The sequence below is a fragment of the Platalea leucorodia genome, assembly GCF_965183815.1.
Source record: "Platalea leucorodia genome assembly, chromosome: Z".
NCBI classification, from domain to species: Eukaryota; Metazoa; Chordata; class Aves; order Pelecaniformes; family Threskiornithidae; genus Platalea; species Platalea leucorodia.
In genome coordinates, this window is record NC_138858.1 from 81,340,284 (window position 1) to 81,362,761 (window position 22,478).

Genomic DNA, 22,478 nt, shown 5'->3' on the forward strand with positions numbered 1-22,478 from the left:
AATAAATTTGTGGTACAGATTACAGATTTTGCAGCTTTTTTACGACCTTGAAGGAAGGAACTGTGCCTATTTCACTCTGTGCCGCTCCATCTTTCTGCAGCAAGGAGTAGCAGGAGTAAAGGACAGATCAAGTTGTATTTTCATTTTATTTTTTTTACAAAATGGGATGTTAGACAGGAAAAACTGGCACTGCTTTTAGGTGAGTGTAAGCGATTTCCCACTTCATCCCTCTCTCTTTAGTGTGGCTTGCTAAAATGCTCTAGTATGGGAGAAAAGCGAAATCTCATTTGTTGACAGGAGCCATTGATTCAGTCAGTCTTGACCCTTATCTTGGTGACAGTGTATTAACCCTGTCCTGTGTGATATATCTGTATCCTGTGTCTGGGGTAGGAAACTAGAAGGCAAAACAAAAAACAAACCCTTCCTTCCAGCAGTCTGGTGTTTCAGAGTTGAACTGCCTGTGTCTCCCAATTTCTCAGGCTGGATCCATGCTGCTGCTGTTGCCATTCAGAAATACACTGACACTTTAATTCGCGACCGCATCTTGGAACAAATCGTCCCCTTGTTGCATGTGAATCTCAGGATCTTTAAAATCCTTGTCTGGGAGAAAGCAGCTCTTTAGACCGCTGAACTCGTTCGGTGATTTATGGTAGGAAAGATTCTGAACACAGTTTCTGGTAAAGAGGGGGTGGCTTTATTGTCCTTAGATATCCTTGGATAACAAGATCAACACAGTTCTTGTTATTAGTAAAAATAGTTTTAGTAAGAATAAAAGGTGTTTTTGTAGTAAAGGCTACAGAGACTAAACCATGAAGGTACATAATATTTCCCTTTTTATGCCACCTGATTTGGTTTAACTCTATCCCATCCGAAACCAGGATACCACCAAAACAAGAGGCTCTGAAATGGCTGCCTTGATATGCAACTGTGCAGGCTAACAGCAATCTGGGGACCAGCTAGCTGCATGGGCTTGGAGCCCGTTGTAGCATCTGGGAATGTCCTCCTCAAACTGGTCTGGTCACACAAGTCTGTTTGACTTTTCCAAGGTTATGAAAGATTTATTGTATCGAATGGAATGTCGTATTCTGGGATAGGTATGGTATGTTAGCGAGTTAAAACTGAATGTTTTACAGAATAGTCATGGTTATGCTTTTTTCCTTGCTAATTCAGAGCTTGTGGGCAAAGAAAAGAGGAATCAACTGTAAACCCTTTTGTATAATTTAAAAAAAAAGTACAAAATTACTATGTGCAGCTTTTACTAGAGAAAAAACAGTTAAGAAGGGTTCCAGGTGTTTCTCAGGTAATTATATTATTCAGCTGCCTTTTCAGGAAATACAATTTAAAATGACTGTGTTCATGCACAGCATGCAATTAGTCTTTTGCTTTGTTTTGTGTATTTCACCAGCAAGCTATCCCAGAATAATACTCTGAATTCTCAATTGGTGTAATTCATTATAGTTCCATTAACTTCCAGAGAGGCTACTCTGGTTTATTCTGGCTCGGTTTCTGGCCAGATTGTTCAATTCTGAATATGTAATAAAAGTGTTAGTCATCTTAACAGCTGTTATTCACATTAGTATTTTGTGCCCAGTCCTGGATATTTTAATGTGTTTTTTGTTGATCAACAAAGAGGGTGTTGTGCACAGCAGGGTATACATGGGCAAAGATTAGCTGTATCTTTCTCTGCTTTTGAACTTCATTCTGACATTTTTACTCTTCTGCATAGTATTCTCTTCCACGAGTAGTCTAATCAGAGCTGGTCTTCCTGGGTGGCATGCTGCCAAAATAACAGTCAGTACCAGCGACCATTGGACTGAGTGCAGTACTGTGAAGACTTCCCAGATTAAACTTGAGCAGACAAGGAAAGAAAATATTTCTTTAAATATCTGATTTGGAACTCTGTGTGATTTTAATTATTTTTTAAGTCAGCTATACCAGTGTAATAATTAATCCATTTGAGAAAAAAGAAAATTACAGGTTCTCAAACATCTTTTTAGACAAGTATTATGATGGTTAGAAATAATATTAGTTAAAGGCAAAGATTCTAGCATTAAATAATAATAAATGTTGTTATTTCTAAGAATCAAGCTGTCAAATATAGAACTACTTAGGATAGCTGGAGTACTTGTAAGATGTAGCCTGTAATGTGAGAAAATATGATACCAAGATTCTCTGTTGTACATTTCTTTTTTTCTTGGAAAGAGTCAAAAATCTAATGATACAATATTTTCTGCTTATAGAACCTTGTTATGACTTTCTGTCATCCCACACATCAGCCATTTAACCTAGTGACCTTATTCCGATTTTACTGTTTGTGAACTTAATTCTGTAAGTCTTTGTAGCCTGAAACACTTTTTTTTCTTCAGAAAAGTCATTATAAAATTATGCATGCTTTCTAACATCTTCAGCAAATTTTGCTGGAAATAACCCACTAACATTCTTCCTTTGAAGACATCATGTTTTTATAGTATTTCATCACTAGAGTTTAGGATGTGGTTTATATCAGTGATCATCCCTTCATATTCTCCCTGCAGCAAGGTGCCAGAGGAAAAACTCTTTTCAGTCTAACTCAGTCTGTTAAATTGTCTGCTGGTTCTAGCATAGTGATTTTTTTTCTTAATATCAAGCAGTGTATATGTCATTTGTTCCTGTTTCCTTAAAAGTGTGGGAGCAGTTTTTGGAACCATTAGTTAAGCAAAAGTTTTTAATCTACCATTGCCATTTGCTGAATTCATTTTTGGATGCCTTCACAGTTCTCTCATAAGATCCATGTTGCCATGCTGCCTTTTCCCCACCTCTTTTATATCACAGATGATCAAAGTTACTTTTTCTTGCACATAGAATAGAATAGATAAAATAATTAATCTCCATGTATTTCTTTGCGCTTACATTGAATGATCTGCACACATATTTGTGTCTTTTCCCTGTGTAAAGGAGAGGGTTTTTTGCCCTTGTCCTTCACTCCTCTTCTTGAGTGCTATTCTGATAAATTCAGTGTCTGTAGCTTAGGCTTGAGCTGTGTTGTGGTGGGGAAAGGAGTGTGTATTTACACCCTATGTATTTAAATCCCATTTTCTCTAAGCTTTCTTTAGTTACAGGGAGACTGTCTTACTTTTTATAACGAAACCACCTTACCATTACAGTGACTGTTGTTTTGGAGGAATGTCAAGAAGTGTTTAAATCTCCACAGGGCCTTAATAATTTAAATGAATTTTTGGTGGTAAAGGTGCATGAGAATTTCCCAGTGTAATGAAATTACAAAATAGATTAAATATAGAAAAGTATTTTCTTCTTCCATATAGATATTTTGAGCTTGCATAAAATATTAAGCAACCATAAATTATCCCTATATATAGATAGCCCTATTTTTTTTTAGAATCACTGCATGTTGATGGAGGGGTAGAGGAATTTCATGAAGCTTTGCCAGTCTAAGCTGTGTTCTGCCCTTAAGTAATTTCTCAGGTGGCTGCACACTGCAAAAGGTTAGTGTGAATATCAGAAAGGCTTAGTAGTAAGATTCTTTATCAGAAGAAAATAGTATGTTTCCTAGGCTTGAACACGTGTTGTTTTGTGTTATGAAGTGGGTTTGGTGATTTAGGTAATCAAAAACCTGTCATTCCCATTTTAATAAAAAATTTGCATGGTGCCTCTTGGCCCTGGTGACTTGTAGGGACATCGGCTCGGGAAGGATACATGGAACATTAACACAGCTCAGGGCGTGATCCTGTTTTTTCTTACTGAGGAGTGGAGTTTTTGCCATATGGAAAGTCTATCCCAGAGTTAGTGGATCCCAGGGGAACAAAGCCAGTTCTGTGTAACGAGTCTGACTGTGACTCTTACCATCATACCACAAAATTACTTCATCTTGCATCCTGGCTGTGCATCTCTATTGTCTGATTAACTTGGGGACAGGCTATTTGCCATAGTCTTTTGCCATTCATTTTCACCGTTACCCTTTAAAATTTCCCTGAACATCTTCCAGCTTGTCAATAACAATGTGTTTCATAGATGGTTTAATGATGTAGGTTAAAGCTTCTGAAGTTGAGCTTCTTTCTAACTACATCTTCAGCTGTGGTCTGTTAGTGGTGACCTTTGCACATGTGTACAGCCCAGCCAGATCAGGAGAGCCCTGCAGATGTCCAGGGACCTGAGGAAGAAAAACAGCCCAAGTCAGAATGTAAACACAGGTCTTGAATCCTATCATAAGTTTTATGATCCATTCATAATGAATAATAAATAAGGAATAAAATTTAAAATTGTGCTATGTATGTGTCTTACAGACTGCATTGTGTTTAAAAACATCTAAATAGAAGTTGTTATAGATTAAATCAGCCTCTTGATTCTGATTGAGACATGTTGATTGGTAATTTTTTGTTCATCGTGTATTAATGCATTGTACATGATCTGATTCCATGTTCATTGCTCAGTAAATGTTGTAATAAATATTAATGTAATGCTGCTTTCAAAGTACTTACTGAGATCTGTAAATTTCTTTAAATATATTCTCAGAACCTCTTAGAGTAACCAAAATTACCTGTAGAATTTTCCACAGCAAAATTATCCTGTGATGTTGATTGAAATTGTGCCAGTGCATCTGCCATAAAAATGTTAATGTCATGTCTGACTGAGACACATGCACCTTCTATGTTCATCACTTCTGAATCCATTATAAAGACCTTAATGGTAGCTGTACATAAAGACATGCCATAATGACATCTTAAATGCTGTCTTTAAATTCACAGCATGAAAAGCCTTTTAGAAACACTGTGTGAAAAAAGCAGGTAGCTACCAGCAATTTGTGGATAATATTCATGGTATGTCTTTTATTTGGTGGAGGTTTTATATTAATTTCAATAGAAATAAATGGGTCCAGAAAGCTGATGGTGTAAATAGAACTTTGTTCCTAGTGAATGACATTTGAGTCCTCAGGTCAGCTTGCTTGTTTCACCGCAAACATTAGAAAATGCATGCCAGAGTTTGGAAGTGTATCAGCTGGTTATACAAAATTAAAAAATATACAATAGAAAAATACGATCTAAAGCATATTAAATTTGGAAAAGGGGTATATACATACAAAAAGCACAATATAAGTATTCTAAAAATCCCTTCTGTAGCAAGGTTATTTGGAAGGGGCATGAGCTTCTCATGAAACAATCTTTCAGAAGGAAGGAGTCAGGACTTTGTTATAATTCTGTCAAGGACCTTGTGTAGTCACTTTCTGGGCAATGACCTCCTTTTACCAGTCACCACAATACACTCAGTTTGTCTCAAATTTTGCTAAAGGCAGAAAGCGGAAAGGGGAATATATGGAAAAGAAGGCAGTACTAAATCTTATGGGCTTCACCCAAAATTTCTGGTAATCATCACTGAAATCCAGAGGATGCTGGAGCAAACCGTGGGCTTTTCCAAGGATGTCTCCTGGAGTCACATCTAACTTGCCAGTTTTTCACTTCAGTATTCAGGACATTGAATACTTTGGACAGTGATATACTTTTAAAAGGTTTACTTTAAATAAAAATAAAAATTAAAAAAACAAACAAACAACAACACAGTTTTGATCCATGAGTGTCTAAATTTATTTTCTTAATTACACAGTTTATAATACTGACATGACCTTTGATTCTGTCAGTAGTACTGTTTGATTGCATTAATTAGGCTTTATTCTTTCAGCTGTTTTCCGTCAACATTGATTGGAAGATTATAATAATGCTTTATATCTTTCAGATGCTAAAGAATCATATTGGCCACCAGAGTGGCTCACTGGGCTGTTAGATCGCAAGCTTATTTGTGACTGAGCCTTGCTTGACAAAGCTGGCCCTTTCCTCATGCCTACCCAGCCCAAGACTCACTGTTGCCTCCACAGAGGATTAGCCTCCCTGCCCTCTCCATCCTCTGGAGTCCCTACGCACATGCACATGATTGGTGTCTACAGGAATAATGACACCTCTTAGCTGCTCTTACATTTACAGAGGTGCCTCTATCCTTTGGACCTGGCTTGTGTGATCCTTTTCATTCCTCAGTGTCAAGAGATTTTATAAAGTCAAGTGAACATTACTCATGGTTTACACACAAGGAACCAAAGCATGGATATTCATCAAGGTCAGTGGTAGGATGAAGAACAGATCCCGTGTCCCCCTGAATGCAGTGCGGGACCCTGCGTGTTGAATAACTTTGATCCTTAGAAAATTATTTATTGTAAGGGATGCCAGAAGATTATAAGGTTGGGAAAAGATGTTTAAACTTAACTTGTGCTTATAGATTCCAGAAGATTTATCCATGCTTAGGTACCCAAGTCTTACTTGAATATCGGCAAGTAACAAATATGCCCTAGGAGTGTGATGAAATTAAATAATTTCACACTAACTACAAAACAGCCACTAGTAATGGTGACTTTCAGTTACCACAGCCATGCACAAAATTAAAATTGGGGAACTAGAGGTAAAAAGCATGTTAGTAACTTTCTGAGTAAACAGCCACCCTTGACTGCTTCCAGTGCTATTGTTAGTGATATAGAACCACTGTATAAACTGCAGGAGATGGTCCATTTCCCTTTTACTCATTTAATGCTTTCTCAGCATATTTCCTTTGATGATGAAATTTTGAATGATTAGGCTCTATCCAATCATTAATTATTTACGTTCACATGTAAGGACAGTTTTAATATAGCTGTTTTGTGTTCAAAGGTTAAAATTGCATATCTTTATGGAGGGACGTAGTGCTTGTGTCACTAACTTTTAGAGTAAATGATTTTAAAATTTGAAATCCGTCTTTTTGTCTCTCAAAAAAAACAGATAGGACAACATAATTATGTTGCTCTATAAATAATATAAGTAGCAAAATATCTTCTGACCTGAATGTAGTATTTGTTTAAACTTTATTGTACTTTCTTACTAATATATAGTGAAATATGGGCAGGCAAAGTTCCTGTTTAAATAGGTTTTTATTTTAGATTTTTCCATCTAAAACATTTGCTCAACCCAAAGTAGAAATCTCTATACCCCAAAAAATGGAATTTATAATATGATTGAAAAAAGTCTTAAGACAGCTTAGAAGATACCATACAATAGTTATTGGTAGTGGTTAATAATTTATCCAGCATAAAATGCTATCATTATGAAAACATATATTTTCCAGAGTTATTGCAGCCTGTGGCTTCCCTTGAGTTGTACTGATTTTCTCAAAAATTGTTTAATGGGGAAAGAAAGAATTCTCGTGGCATAAGAGTCTAAGTTTGAGCTATTTCAAAGCACTATGGTGCAACTCCAGGGCAATGGGTAGGTTATGGCCTGAGTGCAGCTCACACTTGTTTTTTAAAACTACCTTCAGTACACAGAGTCAGACTGCTCTGGCCTTATGATCCCTGAAGAGTTCTTGGTGAATAAAATAGGTGTGTCAAGATGATGATCTTCTAAATGTGCTAGCTTTTATGTACATTTCCAGGAAACAGACTAGATCATCTGAAGACTATTCAAGAATAAGGGCAACCCAGCACTTTATCCAAAAAAATAAAAAATAAATTAATAAAAGTCAAAAGGCTTTATTGTTTACAGATCTTTTCAGTCACTTTTGTATATTTCACTGTCCAAGACATACTGATTTTGAGTGAAGAAGTTAGCACAGGAGTAGCTATAGTTCTTACAAATGCATGCCCGAGGGGTTTGAGACTTACTGTTAGTATTAATTCAGAAGCCCTGTTTCAAAGTGCTCATAAGTAGCTATGCTACTTTATCTTCTAAATAGCGTTACGGGTGACCATTTTACATAAAGGTTAACAAAATAATCTCTTACTGATTTGAAATTGGTAAGTAATTATTCATTTTTATCATTCATAATTATTCGTATCCATTATTCAAACTCGTCTTTAGGACTTGGCAACATAAGCTGTAGACACCAGAACTTACTAGAGCAAAAATGATGCCAGCTGGAATTCCAGGCATGAGGTATATGTTTTACATGCCTGGTGAGAAATGACTTTGGGCTCCACTACCTCACATTGAATCAAAAGATCACAGACTAGAAATTTTTTCCAAAGCTTTTCTTAGCTTCATGTTTTTAATTCTTCCTTCTGTCTGTTTTGTTGTTTTGTTTACTCGACCTGCATGCTGTTTAATGTCTCCTGGGGATGCTGTTCAGAAGCCTCCTACCTCCACCCTGGGTGGTACAGATGATCCAAATAGGATATCAGGGGAGTCCAGAGAATGACTCCAGCAAACAGTCACACCCGGGACAGTGAGCTCATCTAAACCTTTTCAGACAACGACTTTTTGAATGCTCTTGCCTGAACCCAGATGTGCTGGTGTGCTAGAGGATGGTGCATCCAACCATGGTACACAAAAATTAGCCTCATCGGGCAGCATTAATACAGAGTTTCAGAAAGATTCAAGGGTCAGAGATGGAAGAGGATTTCTAAAACTGCATGCAATAAGTCTGGACTTTCAGTGGATCATTGGAAAGCTTGGGCATGCTGTGGCTGAGCAGCCTAACTCATCACCAAACAGCCTTTGGCTAGTCAAAAAACACCACAGCATCTGAGTCGCCAACATTGCCATTGCTTCTGTACAGCACTTGTAAAAAATGAAGCAGGGAAAGCAACTTTAATTGTTAGTAGGTTTCAGATATCAAAATTACAATCTCTTAGCTTTCACCGCTTCATAATGGAGCCTCTACCTGACCCATGTCAAGAAAGATTTGAGCACATTATAAAGCTTTCTTTTTGTATTGTAAGGCAGGTACTAATTTTTAGGGGCTAGAGACACTACAAATAATTAGTATACAGCTGTATAGTTTGAGGATTTTCAAGATGGCTGGGTTACTGATAAGTCATAAACTTTGACAATGTTTATAACCCGTGACTTCCTTAGAATTATGGCATTGCTAAAGTATTTTTAGCAACACACATTATTATGGATTATTGAAAATTAGTATCTCATCTGATGAATTACATATGGTTCATTGAAATATCCCATCAAAGTATTTTTAAAAGAGGGATTTCTATTAGAGATCATGGTTTTGATGATTAAAATTAATGAACTCCTTCAGAGTATCTGCAGATATTTGTAAAAATACATTCTTCTTTTCCCCTCTGGTGTTTTCATATATGAAAAGAGACTTTTTCATGCTTCCTGACCGAACTTATTTGCTTGTCAAATTTACCCTGATTTTTTTTTGCTGTCTAGTGTCAACACGATATGAACTGGTAACAGATGAGCACTTGAGTTGTCTCCAATAAATAATCATTGAGAAGGAAACTATATGTCAGCCAGATTTTTATTATAACTTGATAAGTTTCCCTGCAAGTTTGAAATAAGCTTTTTTAATTAAAGAAAAGAATTGTATTCAAAAAGCTTTTTAAAAAAGGTGACATCAGGAAAAGAATTGGCTTTGCAAATAGAAAAGTCTACATGTTAAGACTTGGGACTCTTTGTCAGTGGTAATACAGTCTAGCAGGGTGAAATGTAAACTTCCTTACTGAACTGGATACATTTTATAAATTTTGTATAGCCCGTTCTAAACTTTTTGCTGGAGTTGTTTTAAAATGTGTCTTCATAAACACTTCCCATGGAGAAATTCTTTATAAAAATAAACGTTAATAACTAACTGACAAAGAATTTATAGAACTGAAGTCTCTAGCGCCTTTAGACCCCAGGGGATTACAGTACAGTAAACCCAAATTTATACAAAGAATGAAATATAAAGTGGAACAGAACAAAGGGAATGGAAAATGGTTCTTACTGTTTTCCTAAAATTAAGAGAGTGACATATTCCTGTTACTTTCACTGAAGCATATGCATGAACTGTAAATACTGATGTTTAATTTTGGATCTCTGAGTGATCTAAATGGATCTATTTCTTATGAAAAATGTCTGATTATGGCCAGAATGTGTATATACAATATAACTTTAGTGTAGGTAGAAGTGGTGTTTCCTAAATTGCCTGTCAAGAATGACTTAATCCTACTTTGCAGGAATTGCCTACATCAGTGAGACACATTCATTTCCATACCCATTCATTTAGGAGACTCTCTGCTGAGAATGTCAAAGAGATGCTAATTATTATCAGCTATGGTGATCCCTTAGGAATTAGGCTGAGATTGAAAAACCGCGTAATTACTGAAGTTACACTATAGCCAAGGATTAAAGTGATGAGTTCTGCTCCCTTTCTTTTTTTTTTTCTTTCGTGGCGTGGGGAGCAGCTGTAACAGGCAGTCCTGGTGCCCTTTAGGTGATCATTCCGTGACCCCTTTGTCCTCTTTCTGTCTAGTTTATCTGCTACCAATGCTGTGCAAGGGCAGAAGCAGGAGAGGCAGTAATTGTATGTGCAGCCTGGTTGTTTCCCAGAGAAACCATCCTAGAGAAAATTGCAAGATCCTTGAGCAAGGGACTGATTTTAAGTTAAATCATCTGCTTCATTAAAGAGAGACAGTAGAATTTTGAAGTTCAGTTGAGTAACTCTAGGCAGTAACACATACTGCCTGGAGTTAAGCAGAATTCAACCAGGAAATTCTGTTCTGTTAACAGGGGAGCTCTGAGAGGAATATAGGGGACCTATGATAGCGTTAATATCTGAAAATCTGAACAAATTTTCATAAGTCCTTACTACTCTGACGAAAAAGGAATCAGGTAAATTTTCATTCAGAACAGAAATTAAAATTGACAGACTTTTGTGCTGTTGTTGATAAAATCTCCAGGATAGGAGATAATTTTAAATAAAGGCCAGTTCTTTTCCTGATGATAAATGCCTGTGTCCTTTATAAATCTTTTCTGTTCCATTCCAATCCAAGCATTTTTTTATAACTGTGAATTCTTTATTGTGAGCAAAGTGAGTTTACAATGCTAAATATGTTTTATTTGGTGGTACATACCAGAAATGTGAATGTTCCTTGAATCCATTTGACATTGACGACTGGTTTTAAAGTTACCATGTTATGTCCTGATAATTCAATGACATAAATCTGATAGCAGTACAGTGGTAATTATGTTTTCCTTTGTTGTGTTTGCTTTTCTGGAGTGCCTGATTAACCTGGAATCAGTCCTGTGCATTATAAGTATGGGACTAATCCCATTGGATATGTGGCTGTAGGGCTATATTTGCAAAGGACACATCCCATTCTAATGTAACTTAGCATGCTGAGAAATACAAATATTGAGAGAGAAATGTTTCCCTTTTATCAAGGGAAACAAATGATCAGTATTTAAGATTACAAAAAAACATGAAACACTTGAGGCTAGTTACCACTAGGATAGAAATATAAGCAAATGAGAGCACTGATATAGTCTTTCAACTATAAACAGCAAGGTCCAGGTTCTACTTTCATCCATATTGCATTAAAAGTCAGCAATAGGTTATTTGCAAAATACTATTAGAGTACATGGTTTTAATCTGGACCTAAACAGTACAGTTTAGCTAAGCAAGTGTAGCAGCTCTACCAGATGTTTTGGATGATACGAATGAATTAAATAGAAGTGTTCAAGTTTGAGGATCCTTTGTTACATCTTAAATATATGCTAATAAGGTGAAGGGAAGTGAAGTTATGTCTGTGACTGTGTTTCCTATATATAAATTCTCATTAACTACTACTTTTTTTCTTATTGGCAGTACACCTTTCAGGAATTCGAACATTGAGAGTATGTTTTCTATCTGTGTGAAGTTAGGTCATTGTAGGCAAATAGATTGCTCAAATTTGGAATGCTTTTACTCATTTTTTGCTTGCTTTGTTTTGCTCCCTGTGTATTTTTTTATGGCAAAGCTAAGCTTTTAGTACTGATTTTAGTCCTTTATTGAGAATAGAGCTTGTACTGAGAGGAGCTGGATTCTGTTTTCTCAGTGAGTACAGCACTATCATTAATAATTAGACAAGTGAAAGCTGTAGAATTTTCATTACAGGTGGTGATGTACAGAGAGTGAAGGTGGGTAGGGTTTTTTTCCAGACTGAAAAGTGAATATGATCGATTGGAAGGTATTTCTTTTTAAATAATTGACTTCTGTATATGAAAATAAAGTAATGCAAAAGTCTATTTTAAAATATAGCTGGGATACCTATCTTTAACCAAGCTACACAAATTAATTTTAAAATGCCTGCAGTTTTGAGAGATCATGATGCTATCTGAGTACACTAAACAATGCCAGGATCCAACCTTGATGCTGGCAGCTGAGCGCAGTTGTCTGCTCCCTTTCATTGCTAGCACATGCCCTGCAATGATTTTGCTCTATACCAGCTGAACCAGGTGGTTCCCCTGGCAGAGTCTGGCTGACCAGAGACTGCTCCCAGCAGAGAGCTTGGAATAGGCAGTGCTGTTCTTCGTGGATACAAGGTGTTCTGTACCAAATGTCTTGAGAATGGGTCCTGGCATTTTTCTGTATTAGAGCAAAGGCACCTTCCGTTTCTAGGACCCCAACATTATGGTACACTCTTGATTTAATTTCATCCTGACTCTTCCAAACCAGTGAAAGCTATTTTTAGTTTTCAGTTTAAATTATTTTCTAGAATATCCTTTCTTATTTGAAAACTCCTACCCACCAAGTAATATCACTCTTCAAAACAAACCAAAACAAAAAAAATCAAGAGTTTTTAGTTAAAGGCTTTAATCTTCTTAGCACAAATATTCTTTTAGTACTTGAACTGTGATTCCCTTTCTTGCTCTCTTACCAATCTTGTTTCTTGCAGTTATTCACCTGCAGAAGATATGTTATATATTGGGAACATTTCCTTTTCTTGTTCAACATTTGTTGGTTTAGGTGGTTTAATTAACTGGCTTTCATCAAACAGTACTCATCTGTATTTAAATTGGTGCTGTTCTTCTCAAAGGTATTACAATCATTCATATTGTATTACATAATATCAAAGTAAAACATTTAATTTCATGAGAAGTCAATGAACTTTACTTCCTTAAAATGGTGATGAAATTTAGACAGAAAAGATTTTCAGAATGAGAAACTAGGTTTGTGTTCAAGACTGCCTCTCATTTTTCCAAATGATTTTGTGTCAAGTAAGGAATAATATTTTGCTGAAGCTTTTTTTGGCTTTTAGACAAGTACTATAAATGAATTCATTAATGGGAATTATTTTGGGGCAGCAGTAGTGGGTGTGTGTTTAAAGTCTTATGGTGATGCATGATACTTTGAGCTTCAAGTGTATGCCATCTTTTCATTAGCAGTTCTAGCCTAAGATGTAGTTTGGCTTAAAAGAAACAAACAAACAAACCAAAAAAACCCAAGCTTATAGTGATCAACCATTATCTATAAGCCAGTCTACTACCATTTGTAAGATTGCATTCTAGGCTGTCTGAATGAGAAGCCCTTTTCTTGGTATTATTAAAAGAAACTTACTGGAAAATTATGCATAACTAGTTTAGTGTGGAGAATTAGGCTGTAATTTAACCCTTTTCAGCATTTATTATAGGCAATGTATCTTGTCTGTACTGGACTTTGAACTTCTTAATTAGCTTGTGCCTTGGAAATAAGTCAGCTATTACCTGTTGTCACCCTACAAAGATCTGTAAATCTGTGATGTATACTACATGTGTAGAGCATGCTGGTAAAAGCTAAGAGGTTCTGATATTTAAGCATATGCTTCATTGTAAGCAGTGGTCGCACTGGCTCTAGGGACCCCCTCTTTACATGTTTAATCTAGCAGTGTTGTTGGTAAGAAACACATTTTTTTGAGAAACAGTGAAAATGTTACTTGTGGCTTGCATATTTTCTTCCTGTTTCATTTTCAGTAGATGTGGATAACAACTGTGAAAGGAATGAAGAAATAGGACCCATTATTTACTTTCTGTGAAAACCTTTGGTATTGAATCTCAAATTATGGTGTCTTTCATCCATGTGAAGATAAAACCTCCCTAAAACACGCAGAAAGGAATGATCAGGGAAGTTACCATAATAGCATCAGCCTCAGTCACCACATTATTATTTAATGTACTTCAGTTGATATGTGTGCTGTTCTGGATATCATTATCTTGAAAATTCAAAGTAATTAAAGATTTTATTTTTAAAGCAGGCATACCAAATAAAAACATGCTACAGGATGTTGATAGCTGGAATAAAAATGTCTACATATCTTCTAAGTGCATTAAGAGCAAGAGAAGGAGGGTTTTAGCTTAAGGAAGGATCTGGTGGTCTTGACATTTGAGCTTCAAGTAGATAATTGTCAAAGCAGAGAGGGGATTTTTTTTTTAAGAATAGATAATGCATCTTTTATGAATTCATATGATAATATAAATGTGAACCAGGTGTGAAATCATAGGTTATGCAGTAATGATGGAAATTAAAATCATAGGTAAATGAACCTGGACAGAGCCTACTTTACTTACCTTCAGCAGAAGAGTCAGTGGAAACCTGGGTTATCCAGTATTGGGTTGCGAGGTGTCAGGAATTCTCCCCGTTTTCCTTTCAGACTGCAGCTACTCTGTTCAAGAGGGAGAGCAGTAAGCTGGTGTTACCGCTTTTTATGCATGGGTTTGCTCCAGATGGATGGTTTCTTGCCTCACTGAACAGACATCAGGCTGTCCATCAGCCTTTCTGCCCGTTGTCTTCAGGGAGTCTCCAGCAGAACCTGTAAGGGTTCATTGCCTAGAGGTCCATGGTAGCAGAATGACTAGCACGTTACAAAATATGGTGCTTGATCACAGCAATAAGCTTCTCTCAAGGGTTTATCCTAATGCATATTGGAAACTATTTAATTCTTTTTTGTTCTGGATGTGTATTGCTGTCCATGCTACAGACCAAGAGTCTGAACAAAGACAGGCAGTAAGCAGAACACTCAAGCTTCTTTCCCTGTGCCATGGGCATATCTTCCTCAATTATTCTGACAAAGACTAACTTCAGGTGGGTGAAACTGGGCTCTATAGGCTACCTCTCTAGTTACTGTGGAGTCTACAAGGGGGAATGAGGAGACCATCAGTTTATTTCTGGTTTATAATTGCCCGTCTTTCTCTCCACTGACTACAAAGAGATGTTGAGGGAAGCTTATCTTTGTAGTTTAAATTTGGTCTTTTTGAATTTCCCTTTATGTCATCTGTTTGTTTTGACACTAACTGCTGTCAAATCTGAGCCCATATTAGCAGCATAGAGATTTTAATAAAAATAAACAAAAAATATTTTAAGAATAGTCTTACAATATTTCATATTCAAGTTCTTTCAACTTTGGTCTTTTTCCTTTTGGCAGCACCAGAACAAAATTATTCCCTTCTGGGTAGCCCAGATGTCATTGATACTGCTCCAAGAAGAAAGCGAAGACAAAGGACAGCAAAGCCTGCTGGGACAGGAGCTAAGATGGCTACTTATGAGACAGAACTGCCAGCCAAGGAAAAGTAAGCAGTTTTCAAATGTATTGAAATGTTTTTATATCTACAGATGTCAGAAGGTTTGTGGTTTGTTTTTTTGTGTGTTTTCTTGTGCGGTTTCATATTTCAGACTAAGTACTGTTGTGTTGCGTTCTGTATAGTAATTTACAGTAATTTTACCCAACTTTGAATAGATGTGAATGATTAAATTGTCAGGCCCAATGACTTATTGACTTTAATATACCTCTAAAGTGACAATTGTAAAATTCTTTAATTGACTTGGATAACTTCAAGCAAATAGATTGAAGCCTACTAAAACGAGGTTCTGTAGGTTACCATATAAGCCTCCAGGCAAAGAAGGATGCATCTATAGCAAGCATCAAACTAAGATGGACAGCTTCATCTAAGTTGTGTCACAGAAACTAGTAACGTTATAAGTGTCTTTCTTCACAGTGAGGGTGGTCAAACACAGGAACAGGATGCACATAGAGGTTGTGGAGTCTTCCTCTGTGGAAATATTCAAAACCCAACTGGGCATGGTCCTGGACAACCTGCTCTGGTTGAGGAGGGAGGTTGGGCTAGGCAATCTGCAAAGGTCCCTTCCAACGTCACCATCCTGTGATTCTGTTTTTGTAATTTCAGTGGAAATTAATTCACAATACCATTTTTAATAGACCGGAATAGATTTCTTTTGAAAATAAGATCAGTGGGGAAAAAAAAGAATTCACTCTTGAACCCAAAGGGGTCAGAATTTATAACAGTTAATAAAAATCTTTTCTTCTAATGTCACTCTCAACTTTTGGAAATATTTTCATATGATCTGGGAGGTGCTTAGTTATGCATAGAATTACCTTGGTAATTCAATATGATTGGTAGTATTTTCTTCAAAAACTGATGGTTTTTTTTAAGATCTATGGTAAGTTAGATTTGAAAATATTTATTTTCCCTTTTTATCTGTAATATCCAAAGGATAATAAACAATTTAAACAGACATGGACACAAGTAGGCTACAAAGACCTTTCCCATGATTAGCAAAGAGTTCTGTTTAAATCAGCAAGAGAATTATCTTATTTTGACATAGAAGGTCGTCGCCTGATGCCAGCTAGGAATGTTTAAACTGACAATCCTGTTTTATTAGTAAAAAAAGAATTATATTTTTTTAGAATGGTCTAGAAAAATATCAAATTCTGCTCTTCTATTTTTCAGAGTCTAGTAAATTACAATGAACAATGCCCTTTCCGCATTGTATATAGTTAGTTTGATTTTTGTGAGTCTGGCTGTGTTTGCCTGAAATGCAATTTCACTCTTTTTAGTATTGATTGTGGAAGGAAAACCTACGGACGCAAATGATTACAAAGGAGAATATAGAGGCCTTGGGCTGAGTAATCCTCAGTGTATGGTTATCTGAGTCCTGTGTGTAGGGGAAGAACTAAGAGGATATTGATATTTTTGTTTTAATTCCTTTAAGTAAGGAAAATTTTAGAAAAAACAGAGCAACATTATGTTTTCCATACTGTGCAAAGCATTTCTAATATGCTTACAGAATCAAATCAGAGCTGAATCTAAAGAGTGGCTCTTCTTCTTGGCCATAACATAATTACTCATATTTTAAGGCTTACCTTATGGAACATCCATTCTACCAGCCTCCCCATTTTCCTTTTTTCATTAAGTATGGATGAATTGTATTGTAAACAACAATTGTATTGTAAACAACAATTGTATTGTAAACAACAATTGCACAATTTGCACTACAGGTCACAACATTGCTTGGCCTCTGACATGCTTTCCAGTACTGTGAATGTGTATCTCGCAATGAAAGATCCATGTTTCTCTATGATCTTTTGGTGACTTCAGAAATTAAATGTGATATTGCTTGATACTGGAATATGTTTTTAATCCTTTCTTTAGTTAAAAATACAGTGGCAGTGCTAATTTTTTGATCAGATAAGAAGATATTAGGTCTCCCCATTTACCTGGACCATTACAAATGCCAAACTGTAATAATTTCCATTTTGCTGATTATTTTTCTCAGTGTCCCTGTTTATCTTGGGTTTTGAACTTCATCTTAAGTCTTTTGCCAGCTGCTAATCAAGCTTTCAGTCAATTTGCTTTGCTAATAATTTTCTCTTCTCTTCAGCCTGTCAAAAGTAGGGAGCTGTAGAATCAGTATCATAATCCAGTTCACAAATATAGATGTTTCTTTTTATGAAGCCTCCTCAGTAATTTGTAGTGACGGAAGGCTAGATCCTACACAGTGCGTAAGGCTTTATCTTAAGCTGATGGTACATTGGGGTCCTGGCCAACATGTTTTCCAGTATTGTGTCATTTAGCAAAAAATTACTAATCCAAGCAAACCACCCCAGCCTGCTGGGGTGGCAGGGAGGCAGGGAGGAAGTTAACCTCTAAATTCCTTCACCTTTGGAAATGCTCCATCACAAATATGGAAGATGTACAGCCCTTGAAAGCATGTCATGCTTTTCTGTTTGGCAGGAGGATCAAATGACAGATTGTGATCACATTTGCAAATGCACGAATGAATCCTTATTTCTGAGCTCTCCTGCACAGACCTGCAGAAAGATTTGATTCTTTACTCGTAATGTAAATACTTTAAGGTGCTATCACATAAAATCGTATCCCACAGTTCTTGCTTTAACAAACTAAAGCTTATTTAGAATTATTTTCCATTTTCAAGTTTTGCTGACATCATCAGTGCTTGCTTCATGTTTGCCAGGCAATGAAAGGGCAGTTACAAACCAAACATCAAGAGTATAATGCTGTCTTTATATTGTTGCATTGTAAGTTGATTAATACAAGATCCTAAATCAGAAGAAAAAATACCTCTTTACTAAAGGAGAGCATCCAAGTTTTTCTTTTCTTTTTGGCTTTCAGGTTGTTGTTTGAAAATACAGTGTTTTTCAACACAGTCATTGTTATCACCTAATAGGAATTATATCTTAACTTTTATATCATTCTCCTAAGATTTTAAAGTATGGTAAGAAAGTACCACTTATGTTTAAAGTTAAGAGCATCTAAAGTAAATACTGAGTCATGAAAAATAAAAGGATTCTATTTCCACAAATATTTTAGATTTATGGATGTTGTGGCTAGTTATGTAGCAATTCTCTTGTCCTTTGGAATGAAAATATATTCTTAGATATGACCAAGAATACTGAGAAGAATGCAAATAAAAATCTGTTTAACATAGAAATGAGAGCAAAAGGAGTACTGCCTTTCCCAAGCTTTGTGTGTGGGTGCAGTGGCAGGAAAAGGAGTTGAATTGTATTGATCTATATAGACATCTAGTATTACTGTGACAATTTATTGAAGGACTAAATCAACATTTTTAATGAAACTTGGAAATGTGCTTTGGGTAATATTAAGCTTAGTGAAAGTAGTGTAGACATGAGACCAGCAAAGAACTGAACTAGGATTTGTGGAACAAGGTTTGCTAAATTAACCGTTTAATTATTTGCTGAGATAAATATGTTCTTTAGGGTAAGGTAGAAATTCAGAATAATTAGTTGGTCAGTGAACTGCCTTCAGGTTTATCCAGCTCTCTAGCAGGTTGTTTTTCAAATCTGAGATATCCAATGAAAGGAAGTGCTTCCTTAGGCAGACAGATGTTACTTATAGTTGATAACAGCAAACTACGGCTTGCAATTTACACATTTTTAAAATGTGAAAAAAGATGGTTCTTACAGTTCAAAACACGATTGAGTCAGGAAGTAAAATAAAATTATTTTGATTCCAGTAAACTGTGATGGTATTGGTGAAGTTTTAACTGTAACTTAATATCTGGCAATTTCCTAAGGTGCTAAGCAGAGGTAATATGTAAGTCAAGTTAAGATGCAAATTCTACTTTTCACAATTTGCATTTCATACTTGGAGGAGAAAAATTAATAAGAGCAATCCCAATCCACAGTTAGAAATTATGCTTATTGATGCATTACCCTAATCTCTCAGGGGACTGTATATGCATAACACTATTAGCTATGTAGAATATGCATTCAATATAGAGGCTTAAGTGTATGGCTTGTCAGCCTGAATCTTATAAATAATTGCATTTTTCTGTTATATTTTCACTTTAAAAGTATTGGAACCTATTTGAGAGAAGATAGTACCTACTGAAGATGACAAAAATTGTTTTTTATATAATTTTGTACAATAAGCGAGTCATTGAATACAGAATACTTTGTGTAGCTTGTACAATCTGCAGTCACAGAGTACAGTGGAACCCAACCAGTGCTGGAGTCTCTGTAACTAAAACAAAAGTAAATCAGGAAAAGCTTCCTTTTCTAGTACAGCTTACAACTATTATTTTGTTTCCACAAGTAAAAATCTTATCTTTCTGCTTTGGTTTATCAAAATTATTTTTATTTAAATAGTTAAGAAAAGCAAAACCTTTTTTTCTGTCTGTCTGTTATTTTTTACTAATAAAGGATCTAGTTTTATGGCCCTCATTCACACATGAGTTTCCTAGGAGGAAGGCTTTACTGCATAAGACTCCAAATTTCTTTAAGTTATTCAGTATGTTTCAAAATGTAATCCATTCTGGCTGCTGTATAGTGTTTATAATTTCTTTGCTACTGAGTGTGTACATACTGTTGAGGATATGTACAATTACAGAAGTGGTTTGGGGGAAAACATCTTAAATACAGGAAAAACCTTATTATGGATGCAAATATGCTGTCTTCTCCTGAGAATAAGAGTAAAGACAACCAAAAAATGTTATTACAGAGAAAATGCTTCATAATTCTGAGAAACAAGTGTTTAAAAATACTTTTAATTCAATTGATTTAGAAATAACAGGTATTATTTGCTTGTCTTTTCTATAAAGAAATACGTGTTTACACCAAGCACTGTGACTCTAGCTTATTAGTTATACTGGATATCAAAAATTTCAGATTCATATGTGTGAGTCTAGTTTTGTACATTTGATGTAGCTGTTACTGTCTTTTTTTTTTTTAATTGAAATTTGACTTTTGCTGTCTTGATACTTCTTGCTTGACTGATAAAACTGAGTGACTGTCAGAATCAGACCTACAATTAAATTGAAGGAAAGAGATGCTTTCCCTTAACTTCAGTATGTTTGGTTTTGCTGAAATATTGAGATGCAGTCATAGCCCCACTGATTTTGGTAGGATCTTTGCCACCAGTAATTTAAATGTTTCTTTTTTATATATGAATGCAGCTTTTTCAGAGAGCTCAAAGCGTTCAACATATACCTAGCAGTCCTCAGAAACATCCATATGAAGTAAAAAAACATATTCAGATTGCTGACTATGTATTTGGAAGTGCCAGGAGTTGCCAGGGGTTGTTTTGTGGCACCTGCATCGCCATCACCTGCTCCATCAGAAGAGGCCAAAGAGAGAATGTCATTTTTACTTTGAATACGATTGTTACAGTCCTCATGCTCAGTGTTTGTTCTTGACTAAAGGGTCTGATTAAAGTTAGTCATGCGTATAATTGTGGGTAGAATGACATTAAAGTTAATGATAAATGTGGTGGGTTTTTATTTCCATACTCTCATCTCTTTCTGTACCTTCAAAAGGTTTTTACAGTCTTCATAGGTGTATATAATTTATTTGAAAAGAAAGCTCTTAGCATTATATTCCAATACTGTAATAAGCTGGACTTGTCTTTCTTTTGATAACCTTCCACTCCTTTAAAAGCACTCAGAGCCTGTGGTGTGCCAGGAATCCCCTGGGGATCATCTCTCATTTGTTTAATTTGTTGCTTGCAGTTCACATTTTTAAAGTCCTAATGCAAAGTTTATTTAAAATGTGGTTTGCCACCACCAGTCATTCAGGTAGCAAAAATATAGATTTGTCCTGGAATTTGACATTCTCAGAGGGTTACGCATAGACGTCAGTATTACTGTCTCACGCAAGTTATTCTTTCTCGTAAAGGTTTAACCAAGTGAAATTTGGATTCCACTGAAAATGATACCATAACCTTCCATGATCCAGAGGGGGCATAAAGTTTACACCACAGTTACCCCCTTTTAAAAAAAGACATATTTGAGAGTTCATGTTGACATGTCACTTTTTTATTCATTAAGTGTATTTATTTAATACAATTGGAGAGAACTTGCATAGCCTTGCATGGTGTGACACAGCGCTATGATCACTGGTATATCAGTGAGTCAATGTAGTGTCCATATACAGGGGTGATAAGCTCATTCCTGCCATAACAAATTTATGGAATGCAATGTTTAGAAAGTTTTTGATAATTAACTCATTCAGGCTGAAATGTAAACAGGTTAAGAAATCTCTTAGGAGTGGACAGTCAGGTTCATTTGAGACTCTAATGTGAAACCAAAAAAATTTTAAATAGCTGAATTAAGTCCTTTTTGTGTTTCATTCATGCTCAGCATTTTCTTACACTTTGAATGGTTTCTTTCCCTTTTTGCCATGACATTGGCAGCAGCAGTCTGTCACCAGCCATGCCAGACAGACTGTTTTGACTCACCTGTGCAAATATTAAATATTGTACTGTAACTTCGTGTGGCCTGATGGGACCTTTGGTAAGCGATACTCATCTTCTGAACAGTCACCTGTGAATATTTAAGGTTGCATAAGGTTGGAGTTAGAAAGAAGAGCTGTGTTTAATATCTGTGTTATGTGACTTGTGGCTGTACAAAAATAGGGTGTCCTCAGAGGAAAAAAGGATAGAAGCCTCTGATTACAATGCATAACAATATTTGCAAAACAAAAGTTGCAAAAAATCTAGAGTAATTCCATATTCAACTGGAATGAATAAGGCAGAAATAAATTCAACACAGTACAGTTGCTTTTTTTTTGGTGGCACCCTGGCTTTCTGTGCAGTGAGTGTCTTTTGTTTTAACTGAGCGGTAGATAATTAGGCTTCCACCATCCATGGGGGAAGGGATGATTTATTTCCATGGGAAGTGCAAGGAATTGGTATCCACAATCACCATTTCTCCTGACTCTCCAGGGAAAGATGGGAAAATATGAAGGCTGAAAGCCCAGGGCAGAGAAAAATGAACATTATCTGCTGACCTCTGAGGTTGCAATTTCTCCTGAGCAAAGTCACTCAGGTCTCTAGTTGGTAGCACATCTCACCAGTTTTTGTCACTAGTAATAGCCTAATAATTGACTGCTGAGGGAGAAGTTATTACTCAGTAAGACTGACAGAACTCTTCTCTGTGTTTTCTCAGGGCATGTTCTTTAG

At 36.0% G+C, this 22,478-nt stretch overlaps 1 protein-coding gene across 1 annotated transcript in view; it reads left to right on the plus strand.

Annotated features, from left to right (window-relative positions):
* XRCC4 (X-ray repair cross complementing 4) overlaps positions 1-22,478 on the plus strand; it is a gene marked incomplete at its 5' end in the record, with an annotated part of 164,705 nt that overhangs the window by 84,462 nt on the left and 57,765 nt on the right. The window contains one exon of the mRNA XM_082337425.1: positions 15,167-15,311. Coding sequence (XP_082193551.1) covers positions 15,167-15,311 — 145 coding nt within the window. The remainder of the gene's footprint in view (positions 1-15,166; positions 15,312-22,478) is intronic.